The 27,468-nt window shown below is 40.2% G+C and overlaps 1 protein-coding gene and 1 long non-coding RNA gene across 2 annotated transcripts in view; one reads left to right on the top strand and one right to left on the bottom strand.

The window, feature by feature from the left end:
• LOC137852388 (uncharacterized) overlaps window positions 1–24,251 on the bottom strand; it is a 35,576-nt gene extending 11,325 nt beyond the window's left edge. The window contains exons 1-2 of the long non-coding RNA XR_011093793.1: window positions 23,056–24,251; window positions 21,149–21,266 (exon numbers count right to left, since the gene is read on the bottom strand). This is a non-coding gene — a long non-coding RNA (uncharacterized lncRNA). The remainder of the gene's footprint in view (window positions 1–21,148; window positions 21,267–23,055) is intronic.
• Window positions 24,252–24,432: 181 nt separating this feature from the next.
• Window positions 24,433–27,468, top strand: part of MEOX2 (mesenchyme homeobox 2) — a 54,486-nt gene continuing 51,450 nt past the window's right edge. The window contains exon 1 of the mRNA XM_068674090.1: window positions 24,433–25,214. Coding sequence (XP_068530191.1) covers window positions 24,704–25,214 — 511 coding nt within the window. The 5' untranslated portion in view covers window positions 24,433–24,703. The remainder of the gene's footprint in view (window positions 25,215–27,468) is intronic.

Here is a 27,468-nt window from a genome sequence, read left to right as displayed (position 1 = left end):
GGGACGTAGTCACTGCACCAAGCCTGTCTAAATTTAAAAAACCATTGGACTGTGCACTTAGTCACATGGTCTAAACTTGTGGGCAGACCTGTGCGGTGCCAGGAGTTGGACTTGTAGTGGGTTTACGTGGCAAGGTTTGGTAGCAGGGGGCCATAGGGGTGGTTTCTGTGAGAAAGATCTAGAAGCCGCCCCATGTTTGGGAAGGGCCCCGTTGTTTTCCAGATCTGAGCCAATAAGCGATGTTGTTTTGCGCCTCTGTGAGAGCATATTTAAGACAGGGAAAAAAACGCTGCGCCACACAGCAGCCGGGAGAGTCAAGGGAGTGAGAAACAGCCTTGCAGGTGCCAAGGTCAGTGTAGAAGGAGGGGGAGAGGTGCTCCAGGCGCCGGAGCAGAAGTCCCCTGCGGCCTGTGGTGAGGACCATGGTGAAGCAGGATGTCCCCCTGCAGCCCATGGAGTACCACGGTGGAGCAGGGTTTCACGCTGCAGCCCGTGGAGGAGACCACGGTGGAGCAGGTGGCCCTGCACCGACGGAGGCTGCCGCCTGTGGAAGACCCCTGCCGGAGCAGATTCCGGGCCGGACCTGTAGCCCGTGGAGAGGAGACCACGCAGGAGCAGGTGATCTGGCAGGAGCTGCTGCCCGTAGGGGAGCCAGGTTGGAGCAGTTTTCTCCCGAGGGATGGACCCCGTGGTACGGACCCATATCTGGAGCAGTTCTGGAAGAGCTGCTGCCTGTGGGAAGCCCACGCCGGATCAGTTCGTCAAGGACTGCATCCCGTGGGTGGGACCCCACAGCACAGGGGACGAGAGTGACCGAGAAGGAGCGGCAGAGAAGAAGTGTTGTAGACTGACCATAACCCCCATTCCCCCGTTCCCCTGCGCCGCTCGGGGGGAGGAGGTGGAAGAGGGTGGATGGGGGGGGAGGCGCTTTTGGTTTCTTTCCTTTGTTTCTCACTTCTCTAGCTTGTTAGTAATGAGCAATAAATCTTACTATCTGTCTTCTTATGCTGAGTCTGGTTTGCCCGTTACACTAATTATTGCGTGATTTTCTCGTCCTTATCTCAATCCTTGAGCCCCTTTCACATATTTTCTCCCCGTTCCTCTTTGAGGAGGGGAGTGAGAGAGCGGCTGTGGTGGAGCTCGGCTGCCCACTCGAGCGGAACCACGACAGTCCTTTTTGGCGCCCAACGTGGGGCTCGAGGAATTTGAGATAAGGATGATAGTTGGTAGAAGTAACGGGCAAAATATGTGCAGGATGATTGTTAAGAATGTACAAGTTGTGAAGAATTTAAGAAAGCAGTAACTGTGAGATGTTAGTGTGGTGAAGGGACGAGGGGTGGTGTGTGTGTAAAATGTCCACCTTGTCGGTGCTGTGATGATGTTATGTTTATTTTGGTGTGGTGAATTTTGTTTTCTTTTTGATTTAAGTGAAGTTTGTGAAGGTTGTTGTGATAATTGTAAAGTAAGAGTATATTGTGAGTAATCTTAAATATGCTTTTCACAGAGGCGAGGGGTGGAATGTAGTGGGTTTACGTGGCAAGGTTTGGTAGCAGGGGGCCATAGGGGTGGTTTCTGTGAGAAAGATCTAGAAGCCGCCCCATGTTTGGGAAGGGCCCCGTTGTTTTCCAGATCTGAGCCAATAAGCGATGTTGTTTTGCGCCTCTGTGAGAGCATATTTAAGACAGGGAAAAAAACGCTGCGCCACACAGCAGCCGGGAGAGTCAAGGGAGTGAGAAACAGCCTTGCAGGTGCCAAGGTCAGTGTAGAAGGAGGGGGAGAGGTGCTCCAGGCGCCGGAGCAGAAGTCCCCTGCGGCCTGTGGTGAGGACCATGGTGAAGCAGGATGTCCCCCTGCAGCCCATGGAGTACCACGGTGGAGCAGGGTTTCACGCTGCAGCCCGTGGAGGAGACCACGGTGGAGCAGGTGGCCCTGCACCGACGGAGGCTGCCGCCTGTGGAAGACCCCTGCCGGAGCAGATTCCGGGCCGGACCTGTAGCCCGTGGAGAGGAGACCACGCAGGAGCAGGTGATCTGGCAGGAGCTGCTGCCCGTAGGGGAGCCAGGTTGGAGCAGTTTTCTCCCGAGGGATGGACCCCGTGGTACGGACCCATATCTGGAGCAGTTCTGGAAGAGCTGCTGCCTGTGGGAAGCCCACGCCGGATCAGTTCGTCAAGGACTGCATCCCGTGGGTGGGACCCCACAGCACAGGGGACGAGAGTGACCGAGAAGGAGCGGCAGAGAAGAAGTGTTGTAGACTGACCATAACCCCCATTCCCCCGTTCCCCTGCGCCGCTCGGGGGGAGGAGGTGGAAGAGGGTGGATGGGGGGGGAGGCGCTTTTGGTTTCTTTCCTTTGTTTCTCACTTCTCTAGCTTGTTAGTAATGAGCAATAAATCTTACTATCTGTCTTCTTATGCTGAGTCTGGTTTGCCCGTTACACTAATTATTGCGTGATTTTCTCGTCCTTATCTCAATCCTTGAGCCCCTTTCACATATTTTCTCCCCGTTCCTCTTTGAGGAGGGGAGTGAGAGAGCGGCTGTGGTGGAGCTCGGCTGCCCACTCGAGCGGAACCACGACAGACTTGATGATCCTTATGGGTCCCTTCCAACTCTGGATATTCTATGATTCCGTGATTCTAGCAATAAAGCTTGTGAATGAGGTGCCTCCAGCAGAGCAGTTCTGTGCACACATTGTGCTCTGCAGCTCACTGCATTGCAACGAGGCTCATGGCATTGGGATGCACCACCAGCCCTGCTCTATTATTTACTCTGTGCATTGTAAGGGTACACAGAAGATGAGCCTTTAGAGGCCTTCAGTCTTATAACACTGTCATCTCCACTTCAGTGTCAGCTATACTGGATGTGAGCTAGACTCAGTAAACAATTTTTTGCTGTGGCTAAAAAAACTCTCCATAACAGAAGTATGGCTCTGAGACATCTCGTTTTGTTCTGAGTTGCTCTGAGGATTCAGCATTACAGCTTCTGGATTTGAAGTTGCCACACAAGTAATACATCAGTGTTCACCTGTGATATGCCTAAGCTAATCACTCCTCTGGATCCAAATGTGCCTAACCTGGTCTGCACCCATGATAAAGACAATAATAGCCAGCAGATAACACTGTACTTTTATGACAGTGAATGCACACTTCGGACACATATGAGAAGTCAACTCAGGAACCTTCCACTCATAATCTTATACAGAGAAGAGGAAAATCAAATAATAGAGAATATCAAATAGAGTTAACTCTTACTCTCTCTCTCTCTCTCTCTAGCTCTCAACCTTGGTGTTACATCCTCAGTTAAGTTTCCTGCACATTTTGTGTTCTGTACCAAGGGCAGCAGAGTCAGCCAGGGAGAGTAAGAAAACTCCTGATGCACTGCCCTAAGAGCAAAGGTACTGGCTCCTGTCAGACATTCTCCAGGCCAGTAACATATCACTGAAAATGGACAATAGCAGACAGATGTTAATGGAAGAGTGAAGGAAAACAAACAAATGAAAAAGCAAGTACATATTTGGTATTTTCCCAAACACTCAGTCTCCAACAGCTTGTGGCTCAGGAACTTTTTCATCCAAAATGTTATCTCAGGTCTCACTCGTTGATTGTGTGAGTTTAGCTGGTGACTTTTTGAATCTGCAAACTTTCCACAACTTCTGTTCCATTTATATTAAAAACTACTTCACTCTAATCAGTTCGGAGCTGCTACTTACTGAATTCATTTAATTCCCACTAGTTCCTAAGTCAGACAAACTTTGCTTAGGGACCCCCCTAAGTAATTTCAATTTACTTCTCTACCACTTTTTCTGGTTGTTATAGCTTTCATTCATTTTCCTGCTATAGAATCAGTTTATTGACCTGTGCTTCCACAGGATTCTTAATCTTAGATATCTTATATCATATTTGCTACCTTCTTGTCCTCCAGTACAAAGGCATTTTTAAGAGGATACACTGCACAGGGGTAATACACATTAAACTCCTGCTTATATGATAAAAAGGGAACCAAACATACTTCTTCCAAGGCATGAATGTCAGCCCTGATTCTAAGTAAAAATACAAGTATGGATCTTCCTTCAGTTTTGTGAATCATATGCCTTGTTTCATCTTTTTTTTTTTTTTTTTTTTTTTTTTTTTCACAGATGCATGGCAATAATCTATTCTTCCACCAATGGAATGCTGTGTATATTGTGTCATTTTGGGCAAGAGAAAATAAAAATATGTAAATATGTTTTGGATTGACTAGAATTCATCATATTTTTCAGGTTTCTTTTTTTTTTTCCTCCTAATTTAATTTGAAATAATAACCCCCCTGTTATTTGCAAATTGTAACTATTTTTCAGGAAACAAATTATATCATTTAATTCTACTCTATGTATATACTGAGTTTTTACTTTTTTTTTTTTTTTTTTTCTTTAAACTAAATATGGTGTTCAGTTCATCCATCTCTAAGATCAAAAATGCATAGTTCTGCACTGCTTAGGAAATCTCTCAAAAAAGCCCAGGTGTCCGAGGAACAGTTTGAAAAGCAGAGAGGCAGAAGAAACACAGGGAAAGGAACAATGTCAAAAAAGTGTGAAGACAAAAGGTCTGGAGGCAAGGTTCATGCTCAGTGTCATAGAGGGAATAGAAACTCCACTGGTGTCAGCTTTCTCTCTGTAATGTCTCTCTGTCTCAATTCATGCTAAATAGATTGGCACATACTGCGGACAGACTATTATTTTACAATCCATGTGCTTTCTTACATACTTAGATAATTGTTCAGTTCAACCCCTTAGCTTGGTTATTGACAGGACCTAATGACAATCCACATATTTATAGATTTGTTTTCTGGAAGTATAACAGTGAGAGAGTCTTTTCTGGAGACTTTGGGGACAGCAGTATTGTCACAGCTGAGTGGGGAGAGCTGGCCTCTTCATGGGCTTCTCCTGCTACCAAGAGCTCTTTGGGATTTAGTAAGCATGGGTAAGGGAACAGCTCGATCTTCTATAAAGTAAGTATTTGCAATATGAGTCAGATGAGCTGTGTTTGGAAATGCCTGCTTCTTCCAACTGCAAGTTTGCTTATTGTCATCTATGCCACAAATGGCTTAAATTACATGAGGTGAATCTCAGTTCAGCATGCCTAATCTTTTCACCACTTACCCTGTTTTTAACCTCTGTATTATTTAACTAGTGCAAGAGTATGCAAGAGTATCTACTTTTATTTCTGAGAACAGAAGTACTTCAAAAAAATAAATAAATCCCAAATGGGCTTTATTTACAGTTTGTCTACTTTCTGTAGTAATACTTTGGCTGATTTTTAGACAGATAAAGTTAGCAAACTTTATATCTATCCCCCATAACAGCAGTTATCATGAGAAGAGGACAGCAAAAGCTATCCAACTTGTCATTTGCAACATCTGACTTCCCAACACCACTTCATACGTCAATCCCAGAAGCATATAAGGAATATCTGTGTATGAGGACAAGAGTAGATGCAGGGGCTTGATTGAGTTGGGAATCGTTTATTATATGAAAGAGATGCTACTAATAGCTTGCTTATGCATAAATATGCCATCAGAAAGGGCAGTTTGCCATCTCTAGGGCTTGCTTAGTACAATATCATGCTGTCCTACACTACCTTTTTCTCTAAGTAAACTCCTTGTACTTCTACACAACTATGGCAAAACTAATGGTAGTTGCCCAGATAAGTCTAGTGGGCAAGAACAGAGTTCTCACAGGACTGAGAACTGGACTAAGTAGGGTGACAGAACCTGGAATAGATCTGATCTGTATAGATCAGCATAAATTTCCTTGTTTTTTAAACAGATTTATTTTAAACAAATAAAAATCCTGTTGTACAATACATTGCTGCATTTTCAGTAGCTTGTTTCATTTTAACTAATCAATGAGGAATATACTGAAATAAATTCAGTTTTAGCAAACCTCAAAGTCTATCCAAGAAACCATTTTTTGTTTGTTTTTAAATCAATTAAATAGATACACATTTATACTTGGTGCAGATGAGCAGTTTAGTAAAAAGATGGTAAGTTTCAGGTATTAAGGCTGTGACAATAATCTTGAAAATATGATTTATGAGCAAAGTTTTACTAATGTATCTATACCCATCTGGTGAAAAATGCTGAAAACTTTTCCAGCTGAGGTGTTACGGATACCTTCATTCCATGGCTTCTTTTTTGTCCACACTTTTTTTTCCAAGATGCAATATAATTCCACATTTTAGCCAAAGACTGCAGTCTTTTGCTATATAGACTGTCAGTTAATTCTTTGTCTTCCTGCTTCTGCAGTGTGTGCCAACAGTACCTCTTGCTCTCTTGCTCTCCAGCTTTTTTTTTTTTTTTTTTTTTGGAGAGCAGTTTAATTGCATTTGAATTCCCTGGACTGTTCTGTGGAGCCAGGTAGCTGATGATTAGGAAGCCAATCTTCAGACTCCAAGATTTCAGATGGAAGCTGCTGGAACAGGTTAAACAAATAGGATCCGTTGAAAAATAGAGCAGCAGCAGAGGCAGATAAAGATGAGCTGTAAAAGATTGCCTTCGTATCATCTGGAAATCACTGTTGATCTGGATGGAAACAGAATCTATACAAAGTTCAACTGGCTTTTCAGCTGAAAGCTTACAAGGATTTTATCACCGATTGGAGTCCTTTCTGTCTTATGCAGAACTTTCTATTAACTGTATAAGCTATATTTTTCCACACTAGCATATGTTCACAGAAATTTTAGAACTGCCATATCTAATCAGACCAGTGGTCCATCTAGACTAACATCCTGGTTCCAGATGATTCAGAGGAAGGTGCAAGAAAATTCATAATATCATATCCCAGGGGAAGTATCTTCCTAATATCTGGCAGTTTTTGGCTAGCTATGAGCATGAGTGTTTATATTCTTTATACATTTTTATCTTATCTAGATGCCATCTATCATGTATGTTCTATTGTTTGAACTATTCTCTACAGGTTTAGGCATAAAGGTCACAATAGGAGAGAGGTCATAAGTCACAGTAGATCAAAAGCCACAGCATGTCAAATGTTGTAATATAATTCATGCTCATGTATACTGCACATATATAAAGTGATAGCTCATGGTAACGCATTGCCTCACATTGCTCTTATGGCTACAGCTCCCCTAAGAGCATTATAATATCCTATTGACTTTCTTGTGGATTCATCGTGCTGTGAATTATTTCTGGCCAGTGGAATGCATGGACCTACCTTTTGGGTATTACTTAAGCAGGCGTCTTGTGATTTTGCCAAAGATCTTTTTTGCAGGAGTCAAGGTGTGTATTGTTTTCCTAGTCCCAGTGACCCTCCAACACCCGCAAAAAAAAAAAAAAGAAAAAAAAAAGAAACTGAAGATTTACACTTTGGCTTAAAGAATATTGGATATATGAAAACAGCTTTCTTTTTCCTCCCATAAAAGAACTGAATCTATGGTCTCAGCAGGCATATGCACATGAAGCCATATTCAGTAAACCTTAGGTGCCACAATTTTTCTATATATCCTCTTAAAGCAAGCACAGACAACTGCCACATATCCTTTTGTCCCCAGCATTCAAATCTGTTTAATTTCCTACGTTGAGTTATTCACCTATTTATTTATTTATTTATTTATTTATTTATTTATTTATTTATTTATTTATTTTGCTTCCTCATTGTTATGTTCCTCTTAGAACAAAAAAGAGATAAGGAATAAAACAAAAAGCTCTGAAAATGATCCTTTTCCTAAGGATGCTTTACTCCTAACTGTTTGACTTTTCACCCTTTGGGTGCTTAGTGGAAAAGCCATTACTTGCTTGCTGAGGTAAATGCATTTAATGAATCACAAAATCATTCAATTATTCTTAAAAACACTTCACATCACACATCCTTTTCCAAGTAAAGTGTGCATTTTTCACATTTAAATGGTGCATAACTGCCTTATACAATGTGTCCCTAGAGTTAGAGACATTTTAACAGAAGGGTTCCAGGAGTATACAGAGCATTTCTTAGCATTAGAGACCTTGCATTAAAAATGCAGTTTCCTCTTCTTTCTTCACTGTCTTTCTTTCAAGAATATTTATGCAAAGTTGCCTTACTGCTGTTGTGAAACGACTAGCTTTACAGTGTGCTGCGATCTGTACGCTCTGCTTTGCTTGGAGTGCTGCAGTACCACCCAGTACAAGTGAAATATAATGCAAAGCTTTTAGTTGATGTGAAGCTGCAAAGTGTTTAAAGAGTGTTTTTCTCTTTTTTCTTCTTCTTTTTTTTTTTTTTTTTTCCCTTCTTTAAAAGAAAATGACAATTAATTTTGGAAGGGAAGTAAGAAACTTCCTCAGAAAAATAGATTATTTTCAAATGTTATTGAGCCTGATGCTGATCTCTCACCACTTTTTCTCTGCTTTTACAAGAGAAGTGTTTTCTGCAGACTGTAGTAGCTGTCATTTATGACATAATTTTTTACTTTCTTCTTATTATTTTCTTTCTTTCTCTCTCTCTCTCTCTTTTTCTTTCTTTCTCTCTCTCTCTCTCTTTCTCTCTTTCTTTCTCTCTCTCTTCCTTCCTTCCTTCCTTCCTTGTCTTTCTTTTCTTTTTTTTTCCTCCTCTGAGGTTTTTCTTAATGGACTTACATTATAAAATGTTCTTTTCTGTATTTTATGAAAATGTATTTGCTTTACCCAACAGAATCAGGTGGCTGACTTGGTTTGTAAAACCAGCTCAAAGGCTGCACTTCTGCTGGGGCAAATGGGAATCGGTCTGTTTATTTGAATACCAATATATGAACTGTACCAGCTAGGACTTGGCCTTGAATTTGTAAACTGTCCTGCACTTTTATATCCTTGTAATTGAAACAATTATTATTTTTTCCATAGCAGTAATAATTGGAAAAAAAAAAAAAAAAAGAAAGAAAAAAAAAAGAAAAAATAATAATAATAATAAAAAAGAAAATAGAACAGATTGATATTTATACAACAGCTTCAGGCTAATCTAGATATCTAACTTAGGCATAGTTTTAAAGACTAGGCGTTTTTCCTTCCCTGCATAGATGCCAGAGAGACAGAGGTTCTGGGGACTGAGCCGGGGGTGGGGGGCAGCTGCAAGTCAAAGCACCTACATCAAATGCCTGAAGTAGACACTGCAGTAGACAGACCCTCCAAACAACTGGACTTATTGGACCACATAAGAGAGAGAGGAAAAAAAATGAGGCTGGCACATGGTGAGTGTCCTACATATGGTATATTGTTTATATGTCTTTTATTTTTTTCCTGTTAGCATTTCTCTTTCCTTTGTTGTTCCAGCTCTCTCCTATCTAGAACAGTAATTCAGAAATGGCTGTGGTTGAAGAAAAGATTTTGGACCTATGCTATTCTCAAGAGCATAAAAAACAGGCAAAAGAATTTTGCTCTCTCCTATACGCTACCTTACTTAAACAGAGCTGTATGTGTTTGTGCATAATTTTCCATTTCCTTCTATTTCTGTGGAGCCGATAAGGTGTGTCTGTATGAAGGGGAGTTTAAATCCACTTTGCCATTAAATTTACCACACCATTTACTCCTCAAGACAGTGTTTTATATTCACTGAAATATCGATAAATTTTGCAATAATTAGAAATGATGTGTGTCAATATGATAGACACAAGCTTTTCATACTGTATGATTTTTTTCACTCCAGTCAAATCTTGGTCTTATCCAATGTAGCTTCAGGGGAAGCTCCCTTGTGTGGCAAAAACAGGCTCCACCTGGTTCCGATTAACATCGCACTAGTTGGATCTGCCCAGTGGTGGCTTCAGAAAATATGGAGCAGAGAAGCCCGCAATTGAAGCTGTCGATTCATGGCCTATAAAGCTAAGAGGCTATTAAGGTCATCTGATCAGTCTGCCCCTCTGTGTGAGGGGCACCACAACTTTCCTTAATTTCCTTTTTTTTTTTTTTTTTTTTTTAGAACTATAGCGTAGATTTGAATGGAAGAAAAAAACCTTCACTCTTGATTTAAACCTTCCAGTGTGTTTCTCCAACATCTTCTGTTATACCTTTGTCACTGAACTGTAAAGTCTAGTGTTATCAAATTTCTCACATAGTTATTTATAAGCTGTGATCAAGTAGCCTTTTAAACTTCTCTCTGATAACCTAAATAGATCAAACTACTTGAGTCAGTACAAGGAATGTTTTCCAATCCTTTCATCAGTCCTATTGCTTTTCTCTGAACCTTTTCCAATGTTTCAACATTTTTTTCTTGAGTTGTGGATGCACTATTCCAGAACTGGTTGCATCCCTGCCAAGGACAGAGGTAACACAACCCTATTACCTCTATATTTCTCCTGCATGTTTCTCTAGTTCAGTGCCCATGGGTTGTATCAGACCCGTGTCTATTTTATTGTACTCTTCCCAGCTGACTATCTGCTCTGCCATCTTTTTCAGACTGGCTTCAGGTTGTGGGCAGAGTCTCTACCTTGTAGCAGTGACATGCAGACTTTCCTATTAGAGAGTGTGTTTGTCTTGTCTGAAGTTTGCAGCTTAACTGCTACTGGCTACAGACAGTTTCCTGAGCAATCCAGGTTCCACAGTGACTTGACTCTATATTTACTGATATTCCAATCACTTTAACTGAAAACTTCCTAAATATTTTCACTTATTATTCATACGAGACTCACAGATAGATAAAAAATTTCATGGGGACACACACTTGTTGGTCACCATTAAAATAAGCACCGCTGACTATTATTCCCTACTTACTATGTGAATGAGACTCAGATTTGAGTCGATTTAGTAAGTACAATATTGACTTAAATGTGTGTTTTGTTTTTTTTTTTTTTCAAGAAAATAGTATGATTAACAAGACTTTCCAATATTCCTTTGCATATTTAATACTACTGAAATTATGTTTATCCTACCAAACATATGCTTTTATTAAATGATATTGAGTTAGCTTTGGCATGGTAATTTTCCATAATTTTCTGGTCTCACTGCTTTGATTAAAATGAGCTGATATTCCTAGAAATCCTTCCTTATTTTGCTTGAGATCAATGTGAAGTTGAAATGCCTATGGACATTTAAGTCATCACATTTATTCTCTTTAAATATTGACAAAAATTTTTGCTTAGTTCTCTAAAACCTCCCTAGTTCTCCAAGAGGTATTAAAAATCCTCACTAACTGTGCAGACAGGTTCTCTGCCAAATGTATTAAAATACCTCCATGCAAATTATTCAGGTCTACTGATTTTAAAAATGTCTAGTTTTATTAGCTGTTATTTAATGTTCTCCTGTACTACTACTGAAATACAAATTCATCATAATTATCTGATATGAATACATCATTTGACATTTTTCCAAAATACAGAAAAAAAAAAAGTATTTGAGAATGCCTTTAAAAAAAAACATATAATAAAAAAATATTACAAAAATCCTAGTAATCCATTTAATAAGGGAGCAAGGCAATTGTTAGGATTTTTTGTTTGCAATATAATTTCAAAATGTATTCATATTGTACTTATCTTGTTTTCTCTTTGTGACCTTTGGCTTTCTTTATCAATACTTTTTAATTCCCAGCTTCTAATTTACATTTATTGCTACATTTTCCCTTGCTTACGGAGCATGGAAAAAATACAGAGGTATTTTTTCTTTAGAAGCTGCCTTCGCATACTTTCTAAGTCATTTAATTATTGCAACAAAAAATTAGGAGGTTACTCCTTGCTTGTTACTTTTTTTTTTTTTTCTTTTTTTTGAGATGGCCATTAAAGTATTCTTTAGGAGACTGAAGGTGTCATTCACATTTTACCTTTGATATTTTCTCTAAATAACTGGTGCATCCATTTTGTAAAAGCTAACTGCCTTATGCCTTATATCACCAAGTACAAACATTGAATCTTAATTCATTTGCTCATACCAAATTTAATCAGGTTCTAGTAATTAATGTATAATTCTCTGATTCTTCTTTATCGCACTGAAATCTGGTAGCAAATTTCTCTGTGTTGGATGCACTTGGGAAAGTTGTCATTTTTTATTTATTTAATGTAGCTGAAGTTTTATTATGGATGCTCTGAGGTTTCCAGCTCATGTTAAGATTATTCCATAGTCCATAAGCATTTTTTCAATGTTAAGATATTTCATGACATGAAATACAGACTTTTAAAATTATTATTTAAACATTACAGCAATGAGAATCTTTCAAATGAGACATAAAATATGAGATCTAAAATGTCAGTCTGATATAACTACATTTTGAATTATTACTTCATAACAGAGTGCAGTTTTAAAATTATTGACACTGAGATGTGTGAAAGACTTAGAGTACAGAAGCAGGTTTTTGTTGCCCCCCCTTTTTTTTTTCTTCTTTTTTTTTTTTTTTTTTTGCATGTAAGAGTGAAATCTTAACCTAGATTCACAGTGTCCTGTCGTAGATTGTTTATTTATAACATCATATGCAGATTGCTCACTTTAATGCTTTGGGCAGAAATACATTACAGACCAAAAATGCAGCTACAATTATAACAAATTATAGAATTCTGGAAATGGGGACTGAAATTCTAGCCTCTTTGAAGTCAGTAGCACTCAAACTGTTAGACTTCCAGCAGTTTTCTTCACAAAGCTCTGTTCCGTATTATAACTTGCCACTAGCTTCATGGTGAAGTTTTCTAACTGGACCATAACTCCTAATTAACTCTCTCTGATATAATTCTATTCGTTATGAGAGTGAAACCTGTTCAAAAGTGCTATTAGAATGCTTTCAGGGAATGCATCTCCTAATTCTTGCTACATAACTTACTAGAAACATTTTAAAGAGGAATACGACATTTCTGTTTGTGTAGCCAGCAAACTGTTCTTAATGACAGACCTGAACTGAATGCTTATGATATATGTTTCTAATTTTAAGTATAGTTGCCTAACATTTATCCGGTCTCAGTTCTTTTACAGTTTATCTTGCCTATTTAGATAATCAGTTCTCCTGTTCCGTGCACAACATCTGACACAGAAGGGCAAAGATTTCAACAGAGATCTCATTAAATAGTTGCTAATGATTCAACTGGTCACCATGTAAAATTAATTATTAAGGTTGTAGGTATTTTATCAGCAAGAACACAATGTATTACCTGTTTCTAGCACTTCTATGCCAGTACCAGTATTAAGGTGGAATACTGACCTGTATATGACTGTTCTGAAAGGAAACACCAAACATATTTGAGGAATACAATCAGTGTTAAATGGATTAACAATAGATTTGGCTTTCATATAATAAATCCAGAGAGACTCTGAAAGCGCAGGAATGAGCTACATTTTCTAAACAGATGTATTTCCTACTACTTAATATATATAAAACACCTGAATTGAATTTGTTATTGGTACTCTGTACCATGAAGATAGTAAGGAAAAAAATCCATACTACCATTCATAAGCATAATGTTAAATAAAAGACTATAGTGTCTTGTAGTTGTTGGACAAGTATTCACAATAAAATCATTATTAGAGGACATTCACCCAAGCAGGAACACTTGTTTGATTTGTGAGAGGCCAGGGCTGACTAGGCCCAGTGACTAATATGCCCCGTCACCAGTACAAAATAGTCTTCCAGGCAATATGTTTGAGAAACTGGACTTTCTCTGCTCATGCTCTTTCTGATCAGACTTGTCTTTTTCTGGAAGCTTTTGCCAGCAATCAGATTCACTGGAAACATAAAAGAGAAAATGACTGCTGGAGTTATGCTGAACAAGCGGAGCGTTATCTTTCTTCTTGCTCTGTTTGCCCATGTGCACAATGAAAGGAAGCTGGCGGAGGTCCTGATCCAGGAAAAGGATTAGGGCCTTTATCATCAGACAATAAGTTGAGCAAATTGCAGACCACAAACTACTTCTCTTCGGCATACTGCTTAAGGACTCATGGCTGAACTCGGTGCCTTAGAGGTACTAGGAGGAAGTACAGGGAAATCGTAAAGATGAGTAGCCAGAAAATGAGGGATGCTTATGAAAGGTCTGCTGTTGAGCAGTGGGCAAAGAACAATATAGAAAAAATCTATAGAGGGCAATCTAGAAAAAATTCTAAAGCTTTAATATCTTTTAATCTTTTTTAATATTTTAATTAGCTTCAAATGTGTAATCCATCATCATACTGTTACTCCAAAGTCTTTGTTGTTCACCTAACAATCTTCCAAAGGGGAGGTTTTGACACACATGTGACTGAAGATTGAGATATGTGGATTTTCAAATATAGTGCAGCCAATAACTAAGAACAGGACTATTTGTTTAATAATGGCTCCGTTCATTATAAATAACTGAAAGAGGATTTTAAAAGCAGGGAGTTAGAAATAAAGACTTCCACAGCCAGGGAAGTAAAATCTTTCTGCTCTTAGTCATCTTTGTTATCATACAACCCTTCCTTAAAACTGCTTCAAGGGGTACAAAAGAGAGGTTTTAGTGTTATACCTTGTAAAATTAAAGATTGTAAAGCAGAACACTGACATGGTGACTGAACCCCTTTGAGCTTTCGAGCTGGTCTTTGGAACTTTGGAAGGAGTCCAGATTTTTGCTAACTCTTTGTTTCCAATCCAAAATAATCTGGAAATAATAGCTGTAACAGGAATGATAATAATGTATACCTGTAATAAGGATCCAAACTGGCTGAAATATGTCAGTTTAGTCTCTGGTACTAGTGGTATGAACGTTACCTTAATGTGATCATTTCATATGATTTTTTTTCTTTTTTTCAAAAACAAAATGTTTTGAGGGCTGTTTAAAGTATTTTTTTCCCAGTGTAATTCAGCAGACACACACAACAAAAGGACTGAAAAAGACTAAGCAGAAATCTAACCCTCCAAAAATCTTTATGAGTAAACTGTTTCCCTAATAATCCCTCATTACATAAACACCTGAATAAGATACGTAGAGAAAACTGAAAGTCTGACAGACTCAGTACCTTTGAAGATTCTACAAAGTTGGTCTACTAACAACGGTTAACTGATTGTATGAGGCAACAGGGAATTATGAAGACTGCTTTTTTTTTTTTTTTTTTTTTTTTTTAATCCAGAGGTTTTATTCTTTTCCCTACCCTTAGCTTCAGAATCAATTTTTCCATACAAATTGGCATGGTGTGGTCGACTTTCCCTCTGATATTCCATATTCCTGATACTCTCTGTGTGGGGAACTGCCGCTCACGCCAAAGGGATGCTTGGCTTGTTGTGCTCTCTTGATAGATACTTCAGCAATGCTGTTAGATTAAATAGCAAGGGACAGCAGAATTTTAGTCATGATCCATCAGGCGGATCTGAGAGGAGCCGTTTGCCCTGAGAGAGGATAGACTTTCGAGACATATGGTGCTATAATGGGGGGTGGGGGTGGGGATTTTTCAATTCCAATCCACCCATTCCGGATGAGAGAGACTGAGCTAATACCCTCGTGTATGGTGCAGTGCGTGTAGCTACGGAAGTAGCGTTAGGATGGAATTTATGGACTCTCTAAATTGTTTGCCAGGAAATGTTTACTAGCTATGCACAATAAACGACTGTGAAAGCATATTCCTGTGTTTAATATGATATGGTTATTTCCTTATATTTGGGCCATACTATTATGATACCAATAAAGGAAACTTAAAAAAAAAAAAAAAAAAAAAGAAAACAACAAGCAGTGTATGTTCATATTTATGGGACTTCATTTGGGAAAGTCTGAAGGACTACAAATTGTACAGGGTAATCTTACTGCATGCACCCCTGTGATATTTAAATATTTAAATGCATGACTTATTTTTAGAGCAAAATATTCTCATCATCAAGCCAAGGTATATTTAAAAAAAGACTTGTTACCACAGCTGCAGGCGTTCACATGTATTATATACTTCATACATGATGAAATTAATGAACATCTATACGGAAAGACAACCTACCTACTTTCCAAAATGGGCACACAGCTTCACAATTTGAAAATTCATTAGGCAGTATTGGATTGCAGGCTGAAATCTTGGAATTTTGCTATGGGATGTGACCTTTACATCCACACTGCTCCCTGTTATACCAGGGACTACTGTACGGTTTTATAGGGTGTGTTAGATTAGATACATTCCCAAACATTTTTCTCAGCTAGGAAGTGAAATCAGAACTTTGTCTGGTAATCTGTGCAAAGAGATTTTTCTGTTCCTTCGTTTACTTTAATGTGAGGCATTCTGGTTTTGTGTAATGCATCTAAGAACTATCCCCATTATTAAAAAGAAAATAGTCACTAACGTAATTTGTTTTAACCGTACATTAAAGATGTGAGCCTGGAGGTATGTTTGCATTTTTGCATGGCTGAACACCCTCTTACACTGTATGCATGTGCGTGTATATACAACCACTATGCTGTTCAGCAGAGGATTTTCAAAGCTTAATAAACAAATTTTTGTAGCAAAGCAGTTTCTCAGTTTCGACTTGTATTTTCTGAAAATAAGAATAGCTGCAATACTTTCTCCTTTGATTGCTCTGAATATAAAAAAGATTAATTGATAGAAATGAATGAAAGAAAAGTTAGAGGTCTCAACTTCTATTACAGATTATCTAAAAGTTTTAGTGCAATAAAAATTTGCAAATGCATTAAGAAAACAATATCTTATCCACCAAAACTCTTTCACACTTTTGTTTCAAAATGCAATTTTCTTTTTTGTAGTTGTTGTTGTTTGTTTATTTTTACCACGAGAAAGAATATTTATGTTTAGCTGCACTTTTTAAAATTGCTATTGCAGTCTAACAATGAAGCTGATCCTCTAAAGTATCTCCCGTGAGGATGATGGGGAAAAAATAAGACTCAAGGTCAAGCCTGAAGACAATTCATGTTATAAAACACTTAAAGGATGAATTGTTTCTTTACGATGTTTTCAGAGACTCTACCAAGATGATCACAATATTGAAAGCGTATAAAGAATACATTATTCCATGATGGTGCTAGAGGTAAAAAGTAGTAATGAGAAAGAGACACAAGAAAAACCTTGGTGACATCAAAACTTGTTTCTACAAATGGGATCAGTACATTTGGATGCACTATGAATAAATGAATTATACCGTGGATTATTAGGTTTCATTCAAACTTGATTGTTTCAAATGAAAGAGCTTTAGATGAGATTTTTATTTTATTTTATTTTATTTTATTTTATTTTATTTTATTTTATTTTATTTTATTTTATTTTATTTTATTTTATTTATTATTTTATTTTATTTATTTAATTTCATTTCATTTTTTAATATTGTAAATACGTTTCTCAGGGTAATCCTACTGCCTACGACTAATGAGATGAAAAATCCAAAATACTTCCAAGGCAGTTTACCTGGATATTGTCTGCTTTATTAGTTTTAATTGGCATTGTATTGGGTATCATGAATGAAAAGACACTGCTTTCAATGTAACATATCCAAGAAGCTGACATGTCTTATACTTCTCTCTTCCAGTAGAGACATGCTATGCCTCCAGATGCTGGAGTCTGGATTTAGGGGCATATACTGCTCTTGCACAAATAAGAGTTGCATATGTTATGAGTTAATTCCATTTTGTTGTGTTCTCTTGCACATGGTGTTTTGAAACAGTTAAATGGAAAATATTTTTAGTTTTCCATCTTGTATTGAAATATGCTTGCATTATTAAATAAAATCTAAATCCCTAAGTGATATGGTCTATGGCTGAAATGCACAAATATGTAACATGGACAATATGCCTGCAAGGGAACTGCAGAATTCCAGAGAGTGTCCCCACATGTTGTATTTTGCATGTGTGTCTCAGTCAGCTGCAATGTTTGTCGAATAATATACCTCTTACTTGCTATACAGCTGAGCTTTGCCAAGCCCACAGTGCTAGGCACTAGACACAGTTTTGGAAAACGGGATAAGGAATAAAGGGGTTTCACACTTTTATTATGGGCATCTATTTTAGATGAAATGCATGAGACAGGCACCAATGAAGAGAGAAAGGTGGTTCCTGAGAGTGATTCAATGTGATTCAGTGTCCAATACATATACTTAGGTGATGCAAAAGCATCTCAAAAACAGTCCCTCAGTGGAACAGTTTATTGAACCCACCCTGAGACCTATCTGTATTGCATCAAAGGCCACATAATGTGATGCCTAATAAAGCATAATGAATACAAATATATTGGAAAGGTTAGTTGTAAGAAATAATATATTCACAACATATTGATAAAGCTATTTTTTAATTATATATATATATATATGTAAGTGTGTCAGTTTCCTTAAGGTATTCTGCTTGGACCTTCTTTAAAGATACTGAAGATGTTATCTAATTTTTCAACATCACTAGTGTCATTGGCTCCACCAAACTTAAAATAATTTCCTGCATGTCTTCATATATTTGAAACAAATATGATTTTATCTTTCAGAGACCCCTCTGCAAATTAAGCTCATCTTGGCATGTATTTTTAAGGGAAAGGGAAATCTATCTTTTTTTGGGGGGAAGGGGAGTGGGGGTGTCAGATTTATTTTTTATTTTTCCCCTACAATCTGTAATACTAACGTATAAAAGAATCAGCATAAACTAAAATGGTCATTTCAAACAGTTTTTACTTCATATTTGATTTCTCCTATTCAGTATCTATTATTAGCGTGATCTGACATTAGACATTGACATGTTGCAGCTATGACTAAAAAAGTACATGCAATTTTTAGCTGTTTCCTACAACTAATATTAATTAAGATTCCAATCCTGCAAATGCATCTAGTCAAGCAAATCACCATGAATACAAACAGGACTCTGTGAAAACACAGGAGTACTCCTACATGAAGCTAGTGGAACAAATAGAGCCTGAACTCTTTGGGGCAGTGAATATCTTTCTCTTCTCATTACTCGCTAGTTCAATGTTTGTTCTCCAAGTCTAGAGCTCATCACACTATAAATCATAAGGAAACATACCTGCAGAGTAGGTGACATCATCCCAGCAGCTATTAAAATCTAGATATTTTGTAGTTATTTGTTTTTGGTGCATATCTATGCATATATGTCTTTCTCATTCCAGAGCGGAGAAAATTAGAAATACACACACCGAGTAATATTTTCCTCATTAATGTGCAAAAGATGTGATGAAGATTAGTGACTTATCATTCTGTTTACATCCTCTGATGGAAGCAGAATTATGAAATATGCCCCCTGCTGCTGGTCCTGTAAGGGTCTGGTAATGTCAGTCAGGATATGATAAGTATTTCAGGTAATGGTAGGATTTTCTTTTTCTCTGTTTTGGTCTTGGTAAAGTAATCATGCTGTATATCTACCCAGTAAACAGCTATAAGTCTTAGTGTGAAAGATTTGATATGCAAACATTTGAGTGAGCTAGATTTTTTTTTATTCTGGATGATCAAGTATAATCAGCAAAATATTAACTGCACAATGAGAAGTAAGCATTACAAAGCATATACAAGGTGCTCAAAATATACTTAGCCATTCTTCCATCTGTATCCATATTTTTGATGGGGGCTCTAGTAAAATATCTTCTGAATCGTTATCAAAATCCACAATGCAATTTGTATCAAATAATATAATGAATAATATGCAAAAAATACAAGCCCTTTTCCCTCTACAATTAGTAATTTTAATAAGAGAATTGACTGAGTATTGTGTCTGATTGTCAAGATCTGAAGAAAACAAAACGGAAAACATATTTTTTCAGGCATCATTGACTTGCCTGTACATGCACTTTGAATTCATTTTTAAATACAAATGAGAGATATGTATAGTTAAGGTACTTTGTACCCTACAAGGATTTTTTTATTTTTATTTTATTTTATTTTTTTTAAGTTTGGAGATCTTCAGTGGAGATAATACCAGAAAAAAATGAAACAGTTGATAAATTGCAATATAACGTGCAGATTGGGAAACAAATGGTATTATACAAGAGAGTTCAGTTTGCAAATAAATTATCTATTTAAAAGATGGAAACACACACCAAGGTTTTGAAGATAACTTGCTCTGGGGCTTTTGAGTATCTAATGTGAAATACAAGTTTCCTGTAGTTTAGACTCTAAAACCATTCCTGAAACATCATAGTTCAGGTGTGAAGCCTCAAGTACATTAACCATTTTAATATTTCATCGGTTTACTTAAACTAAATAGAAAGCATAAGATATTTTACTGGTTCGAGTGGGTTGGCAACTGAAATAACTTTTAATGATGTAATGCAAACTTGTAAATCATTTTCAGTGAGGGCCTAGTTCAGCACAACTTTTATGTAATATACTAAATTGCTGGCATAGCTTTAAAATTTGTAATACTTGGAGATCATGAAAATTAGAACAGAATCCATATGTATACAGGAGAAGTAGCTGAAAATATGGATTCAGGCTTAAAGTTTTTATAGATATGTTGTAGTCTTTAAACCAAAAATTGTGTCTGATAAGTGTTAAACCAAGGCACATGTAAACGTTAAAAAGAACGAAATGGAAGTACACCACAGAAATGCAATATTAAAGTTATGTGGTACGCTTTGTGGTAGTGTAATTTCTCACAAAAACTTTTTATGGTGAAGTATAGGGAAGATACTGACATACCATAGGTATATGAAAAGTAAATGTGATTATTGACTATTTTAATTAGGCAGGGATATTTTATTCTTGATGAGTCAGTCAAAAAATTATTCATTTTTTGTGCAAGGACTTTCAGTTAAGGCATCCAAGCGTCTTTGAAATGATGCTTAATCCCCTGGCTTTATTATTGCTTATATATGTAGATTTCCATCACAGCACAGGTATCAAAAGAAACAAATCATACTGCTTCCATCGGAGTAAAACAGGGAAATTTTAGGGAGAAAAAATAAAAGAAAAGATGGAAAATAAACATACATCTGTTGTGAATCTGGATTGACTCAGGTTAAATAATGATGCCTGCCTTCATCAAATTGCCATAGAAAAATACGAACTGATCATAATTGCAGTACAATAAAATCTCGTCTTCTTGCTTTGGTATGCTCTTGAGTACAATAAAATATTTGGCTAAAATAAACTGAATTCATATTTGTAAGCTTCCTCTTTGACAGTAAGGAGAATATTCTCAAATGGTGCAAATTGGCATCTTTTTGCTGACTTTAACAAAGTTTGCTGACTTTAACCAAAGTTAGTGGTTTACACCACCATAACAGTGGTCCTCAAATATGACTGTTTGATTTTATTGTACTATGCATATTGCAAATATGCGAACTGCACACTAGAAAGAAATGTTCAAGAATCTTACTTACATTCTGATAAATAGTCAGGGAGATGGTGCTTTTAGCCTCCAAAGTGAAATACCGACTACAAAAGTCCTGAAGCAGAGAAATTGTGCGCTGGTTCACTCAGGTCAATTTTATATGATTTCTTTTGCCATAAATCGTAAGTTAAAAAAAAAAAAAAAAAAAAAAAAACACAAAGCGAATGCAAATATTAGCCCATATATGAAAATATAAATGATGTTCCAAACTGTGTTGGCTCCAGATGTTTTTATGAGTTAAACGGTTTACTGTTTTCATATTTAAAACATTCTATTTTTTCACTTGATGTTATAAGCTTTGGGCAAACTTGCTGGCATTGATTTAAGTTACGCTTTTGTACCATATGTAGGTCAAACACACATTCTAAAAAGATACAATATGAGCAAGAATCTGATCATTTATATTGGGAGGTAATAGCTGCTTACACTTTATTCAGTAATTATTGCACTGAGAAGCTTCTCACAGAAGCTTTCATTGACCGAAAAATCATACATTTTTACAAAGGATGGTATCATGTAACCATAGTTATTCGATAGCTCCATACAGAAATTTTTTGGATTATTCCAGTTAACGTCTGAAGTTGTTTATTTGCCTCAACATTAGTCGCCTATATTGTTTAAAATGAAAGCATAAAGCTCTGTCGAGATTTGTATTTCCAGTTCTTGCATGCTTAAAAGCGCTTATTGAAGAAGTAATAAGAACACTTGATGCGGAACTTGTGTACTTATTAGGGGACTCAAGAGCCAAAGGAAATACAGTCCCGCATATTCAGATCTAATTATGAAGCTGATGGCAAAGACTTAGTCGTGCCATTGTAACTTCGTTATTGTGTTCTTTTTTTATTTTTATTTTATTTCTTCACCTTTTGGAGCCTCTCCTACCTCTCCCTAAAAAGTTCTATTTGGCTCCGTGTCTTATTTCTCTTGGAAACCTAATCTTTCTCCCTCCCCCTCGCACCCTCTCGCTTTCTTCATTGTGCTTCACTTATTTCACTTTTTTATCCTGCGCGAGAAATCCTGTGCGGCCATCCCCTAGAATTAAAAAAGAAAAAAAAAGAAAAAAAAAGAAAAAAAAAAAAAAAAAAACGAGAGAGAGAGAGGGAAAAAAAAAAAAGAGAGAGAGAGAGGAAAAAAAAAGGGGGCACGTTTATTCTGCCTTGGGTTTGGGACTTCCCCGGCCCCTTCGCAGCTGTGGCAGTCGGGGCTTCAGCAACGGCTACCCTTGCAGGAGGAGTCCTTGCATTCCTGCCCCCCCGGCCCCGGCCGGTCCCCGGCCCCCCTGACGGCGCCTGGCCCCCGTGTCCGGGGCGGGCGGGCCGACAGCAGCAGGTTGGAGAGCCGCGCCGGGGCGCGCCACGCACGCCGGTCCCCGCGGAGGGGAGCGGACAGGAGCGCAGCGGCCGCCCGGGGGGCCGCGCCCGATGCTCCCGCGCCCACCTGGGGCCACCCCCGCCGGCGGCTGCCCTTATGCCGCCACCGGCGCGGAGACGGGCCAGGGCCGGCAGAGCCGCTGCGGGCGGTGCGTCGGTGGCCGTGCGCCGGTCGTCGCTTCGAGGCACTGCCGGCTGGCCGGGGCACCGCCACCCCTGCGCTCGCATCCCGGCGGGTTCGCAAAAGCAAGGGTAGTTCAGCCATTGAGTTTTCTTTGTACTCCTTGCTTTTAATATTAGAGCACATATTGAAACGATAAACACAATGAAAAGCACAAAATATTTCATCAGTGTTGTAACTGTATATTTCCTTTATTCTGAAGAAATATCAAGTTTTGAACAGTACACAGAGGCAGCAACTTCTGCTTTGGACGCCACTCTCTTTTTAAAGACCGCGTTGTTACAGTTAAAACTAAAGACAATTCTTAAAAAGCATTAGATGTCAGAAAATGGGGGAAAATCTTACCGTCGAAAGACTGCTGCAGGTTCCAGCTCAGTCTGAAACTGCAGGGAAAAGTGGAGCAGCTGCTGAACAAAAGTTTTAGATTTTTTTTTTTTAGAAAGTCTGCAAAACTAATTTCCCACAAAATAGGACTCAATTTCCGTTTAAGAAACTAGCTCTTGCAAATCTCATACAATTCCTGATTTTTTCCAATAGCAATTCAAATTCATTTTATCTTTCGCACATGGACCCAAGAATTTGAGCGCAATGGCCTTTTTTTTTTCCTTTCTTTCTTTTTGTTTCTTTTCTTTTCTTTTATTTTCTTTTATTTTATTTTATTTTCCTCCTAAGTATGGTTTTCAGGGAGGAGGAGGAAGGTAGAGTGAGGAGGAAGGGCCAAGGACCACAGCGTTTCGGCAGTGGGCACCTCTTTGGTCAGCGATCAAGAAACACGTTATCCTAATTTAAACCAGTTTACAGCCTTCTTCGTGGCTACTGTTAATTCCAATACAAACATGTTAAGAAAAGAAAGATAAACCAAACCCAGGCTCTCTAGGTTGTCCCTCTTGAGACACTAAAGCCCGCAACAAAGCAAATGAAGACACAGCGACGGGAAGTTAGGAGGGCTGCGTTTTTGGACGGGCAGGGGGCAAGAAAGGAGCCTTGTCTTTCTCCGACCACATTTGGCGGCACGTTGAGCGCCGGCGACTTTCTTGCGGCCCCAGCCACAGGGGTCGGCGGCCTGCGGCCCCTATGGTCGGGTGCGGGGGGCGTGCGTGCTGCCGGGGCCGCGCTGCTGGGCCCGGGGGCAGCGCGGGGGCAGCACGGGGGCAGCGCACGGAACCGGCCGCGCTGCGCCCAGGCTCGCCGGGCGCACAGGTGAGGCAGCAGCCAGGCGCCCCGCCTGAACCCCCGGGGAGAAGGGGCCGCGCGAGCCCCGCACTTCGCCCCGAGGGAGGCACCTCAATTCTTTGTCGCTCCCCCCTTCCCCGGGGGGAGGGGAGGGGACACACGCAGTGGCACCCCGGGCGGTGGCCCAGTGGCCCCTCCATCCCTCCTCGCCCCGTGGGGGGCGCGGGCGGCCCCGGGGAGGCCCGTGGGGGCGGCGGGCGGGGGGCGTGCTCCCCGCGGGCAGGGAGGGAGAGGCGGGCTGCGCCCCCGCGGAGCCCCCATAGAGCCGGTCCCCGGCCCCCCCGCCGCTGCCGCGGGCGCCCCGGGCGCGGGTGCGCAGCGCTGCCGCCCGCTGACGGAGCGGCTCGGCGCGGGGACGGCGCTGGCGTTTTGGAGGGAGTTTGCATGTGGTCAGTGCTGTGTTGCTAAGCCAGCCCCCAGCTCACATTACACACTACTGTATTTATAACCTCTCGGAGCCGTTTCCCCCTTCGAGCAGTTCTCTGGGACCACCTTCTATTGGCTTCAACCTCTCCCACTTCTTGACATCTGAGCAGCTCTCAGAAAGGCTCATCTAGGTCCGAGTGTTTATGCAGCGGAGACTGGCCGCTAGGGCTAAAGACCTGGATTATCTGAGCTCAGCTGCCTGCTGCAAAGTCTGTCGTTGCCGTTTTGGAAAAAAAAATCCCAACCCCGATCTGTTTACAGTGAAAGTTGACAAAGGGTGGTGAAGTTGGATCCTTCCTAAACTCTCCTGCCTGGAACCTGAGACTTGCATGCCATGGATCACACACTCTTTGGCTGCCTGCGCAGCCCCCATGCCACTGCGCAGAGCTTGCACCCTTTCTCGCAGTCTTCTCTTGCCCTGCATGGAAGATCTGACCACATGTCCTACCCTGATCTGTCTTCTTCTTCTTCCTCTTGCATAATAGCGGGATACCCCAATGAGGAGGGCATGTTTGCCAGCCAGCATCATAGGGGGCACCACCACCACCACCATCACCACCACCACCACCACCAGCAACAGCAGCACCAGGCTTTGCAGACGAACTGGCACATTCCTCAGATGTCGTCTCCTCCCGCCGCAGCCAGGCACAGCCTCTGCCTTCAGCCCGACTCAGGAGGACCCCCGGAGCTGGGCAGCAGCCCCCCCGTCCTGTGTTCAAACTCTTCCAGCCTGGGCACTAACACCCCCACGGGGGCAGCGTGTGCGCCAGGGGACTATGGCAGGCAGGCTCTGTCCCCGGTGGAAACAGAGAAGAGGGCCGGCAAAAGGAAAAGCGACAGCTCAGGTAACGGCTTACGCTTTCCCCTGCGGGGTGGGCGGCGGGTGTCGGGGGGAGCTGCGCTGCCGGGCCCCGGGTGTCCCGGCTCCGCTCGGCCCGTCTCGGCTCGGCACGGTCCCGGCGGTGCTCTCGCCGACCGGTGCCACCGGGCTGTTGGCTCGCTCCTTCCCTCAACCGCGCTCTCGGGATGTCCATCATGAAAGCGAGCTTTCTTAGGGCTAGGGAGGTACGTGTGGGGGGGAATAAAAAGGAAAAATCCAGCACGTGATAGAGCATGAAACGAAGGTGGCGGTGGTAGGGAGGTTTTCCTACAGTCAAGGAGAGAAGCGGTTGTAATTTTGGTGAGCATTTGAGCATCTGGTTCCGCGCCCCCCTCCTCCTGTCTGATACGCCACCTCTGCTGCAAACTTCGGAGCCTAGTGCTCTCCTTCCCCTCCGCCCCTTCCCCGCCGAGCTGCCGGCAGCTCCGAGGAGATTGCACAACGGTTGGGAACTCTCTGGGAAGCGAGGCTCCCTGACAAGAGTTCGTGCCTCGCTGTCCTGTAGGAGTTGGCTGTGCGCGCTCGGCGTGGAAGGGGCAAACGCTGGGGTCTGTAAAGCAAAGAGGGGAGTTGGAGTTGCAGAAAGCTACTTCACTTCAAGTTTCTGGTGCCGGGGGCGGAGGGAAGGAAGGAACTGTTTGACTTTTAAATAAAACACTGCAATTCTTACTTAAAGATGAGCAGAAGCCGTGTAGACCCTTAATAATTCCGGGGGTGGGGTGGGGGGTGGCAGGGTGGAGGGTATCGGCATCTCTAAGCGTGCAAAAACCTTTCTAAGCATGCAAAAACCTTGATATAATCCCTGCTTCTAAAACAGCAAAGCCTGTCAAAGTCCCGCTCTGACAAAAGACACTCGGTGAAGGCGATGCGATTGATGGCACTTCCGTCAGAACACACATAAGCTGAAGGGTCATCAAAAATATACCGAGACAGGCAGTAGGCACTTGAAAAAGAGAGGACACAACAGTTTGAAAACTCAAGAGCGGGCATAGTGAACCATTTGTTATCAAGGAAGAGAAAGTGAAAGGCTGCTCCAGACAGTTACCAAGTTCACAATCAAAACTGTGACCTTTTTCACTTGAAATGTTGTGAGTTTGGTAAAGTGGTAAGCAATAGAAATTATTTTAAAAATTAACTCTGGAGGATGCTATTGCTTTGATCACTGTCCATTACATTTATAAATATTTACAGTAATTCAGGATGAGCTTAACTGGGTTTTATCTTATGTAGCTGGGCTGAAAACTTCCAAGATTAAAAGCCGTATTTTGTCGAACACTGGTGGCGAGCTCCATCGTTGCATCTTCATTACATTGTCTGAAATAAAATGAACTCTTGGATTTTGTGAGGCATATAAGGAATACTAAAACTTGCATCCCCAGTGCTACTGAAAAGAACTGGATGCCGGTTAGTGTAAGGATTTATTGTATTTATCAGTGTATTTAAAGCTGAAGGAAAAAGAAGGAAATGGGTCCCTTTCACCATCAGGGAAGAATCTGTATGGGTTTCTGTTTATTTTGTTTTGCAATGCAAACCAAAAAAACAGTAGGGAATGTCACAGACCTTACCCTGAAGTAACTGGAGCCTTCCATTGGATTTAGTGGACAAGAGCTGGAGCCTCTAGTCATGATTATGCTTACATTGCACTGTACTATGAACCTCACTTTCTAAGACTTTCTGAAGATCAAGGCAGGTAACTATTGCTTCCTCCCTTCCAGTAAGAAAAAGTATATTATGTCTATTCACACAGTTAGGAATCCCTTGAACTGAAAATAGGCATCTTTTGACAACAACAGGGTAGCTGTAGGATCTTTGTTTTTTCTTCAGGAAAAGACTGAATTTTGGACTGAACATTTAACCCCACCCCTTTACTAATCCTGAACTCTCATGCTAGATATTTAATGTCTTCTTAATGCATAGCAGCAAGAACTACTTTTATGTTACTGCGGTTCTGTATTTGTAGTCAATAATTGCCCCTCGTTTGTCATAAAATCAAACCCTTTATTTCTCACTATTCTGCTTTTTAAACAAATTGTCATATTTTAAAGAATTTCATCGACCCCCTCCTCATTCATAGGCATTTGTATAAAATCCTTAAAGTAAATAACTAAGAAGCAAAGAGAGACTGTTTAAGATTCAGTGCTAGCATTCTGAGACAATTATTAATGCTTCTGCTTATTTACAGATATATTTCCTCTTTTCAAGCATAATCACATAGAGCC

This window comes from Anas acuta, chromosome 2 (assembly GCF_963932015.1).
Source record: "Anas acuta chromosome 2, bAnaAcu1.1, whole genome shotgun sequence".
NCBI classification, from domain to species: Eukaryota; Metazoa; Chordata; class Aves; order Anseriformes; family Anatidae; genus Anas; species Anas acuta.
Note: the sequence above shows the minus strand (reverse complement) of the source record. Positions and strands in the feature narration are given on the sequence as shown.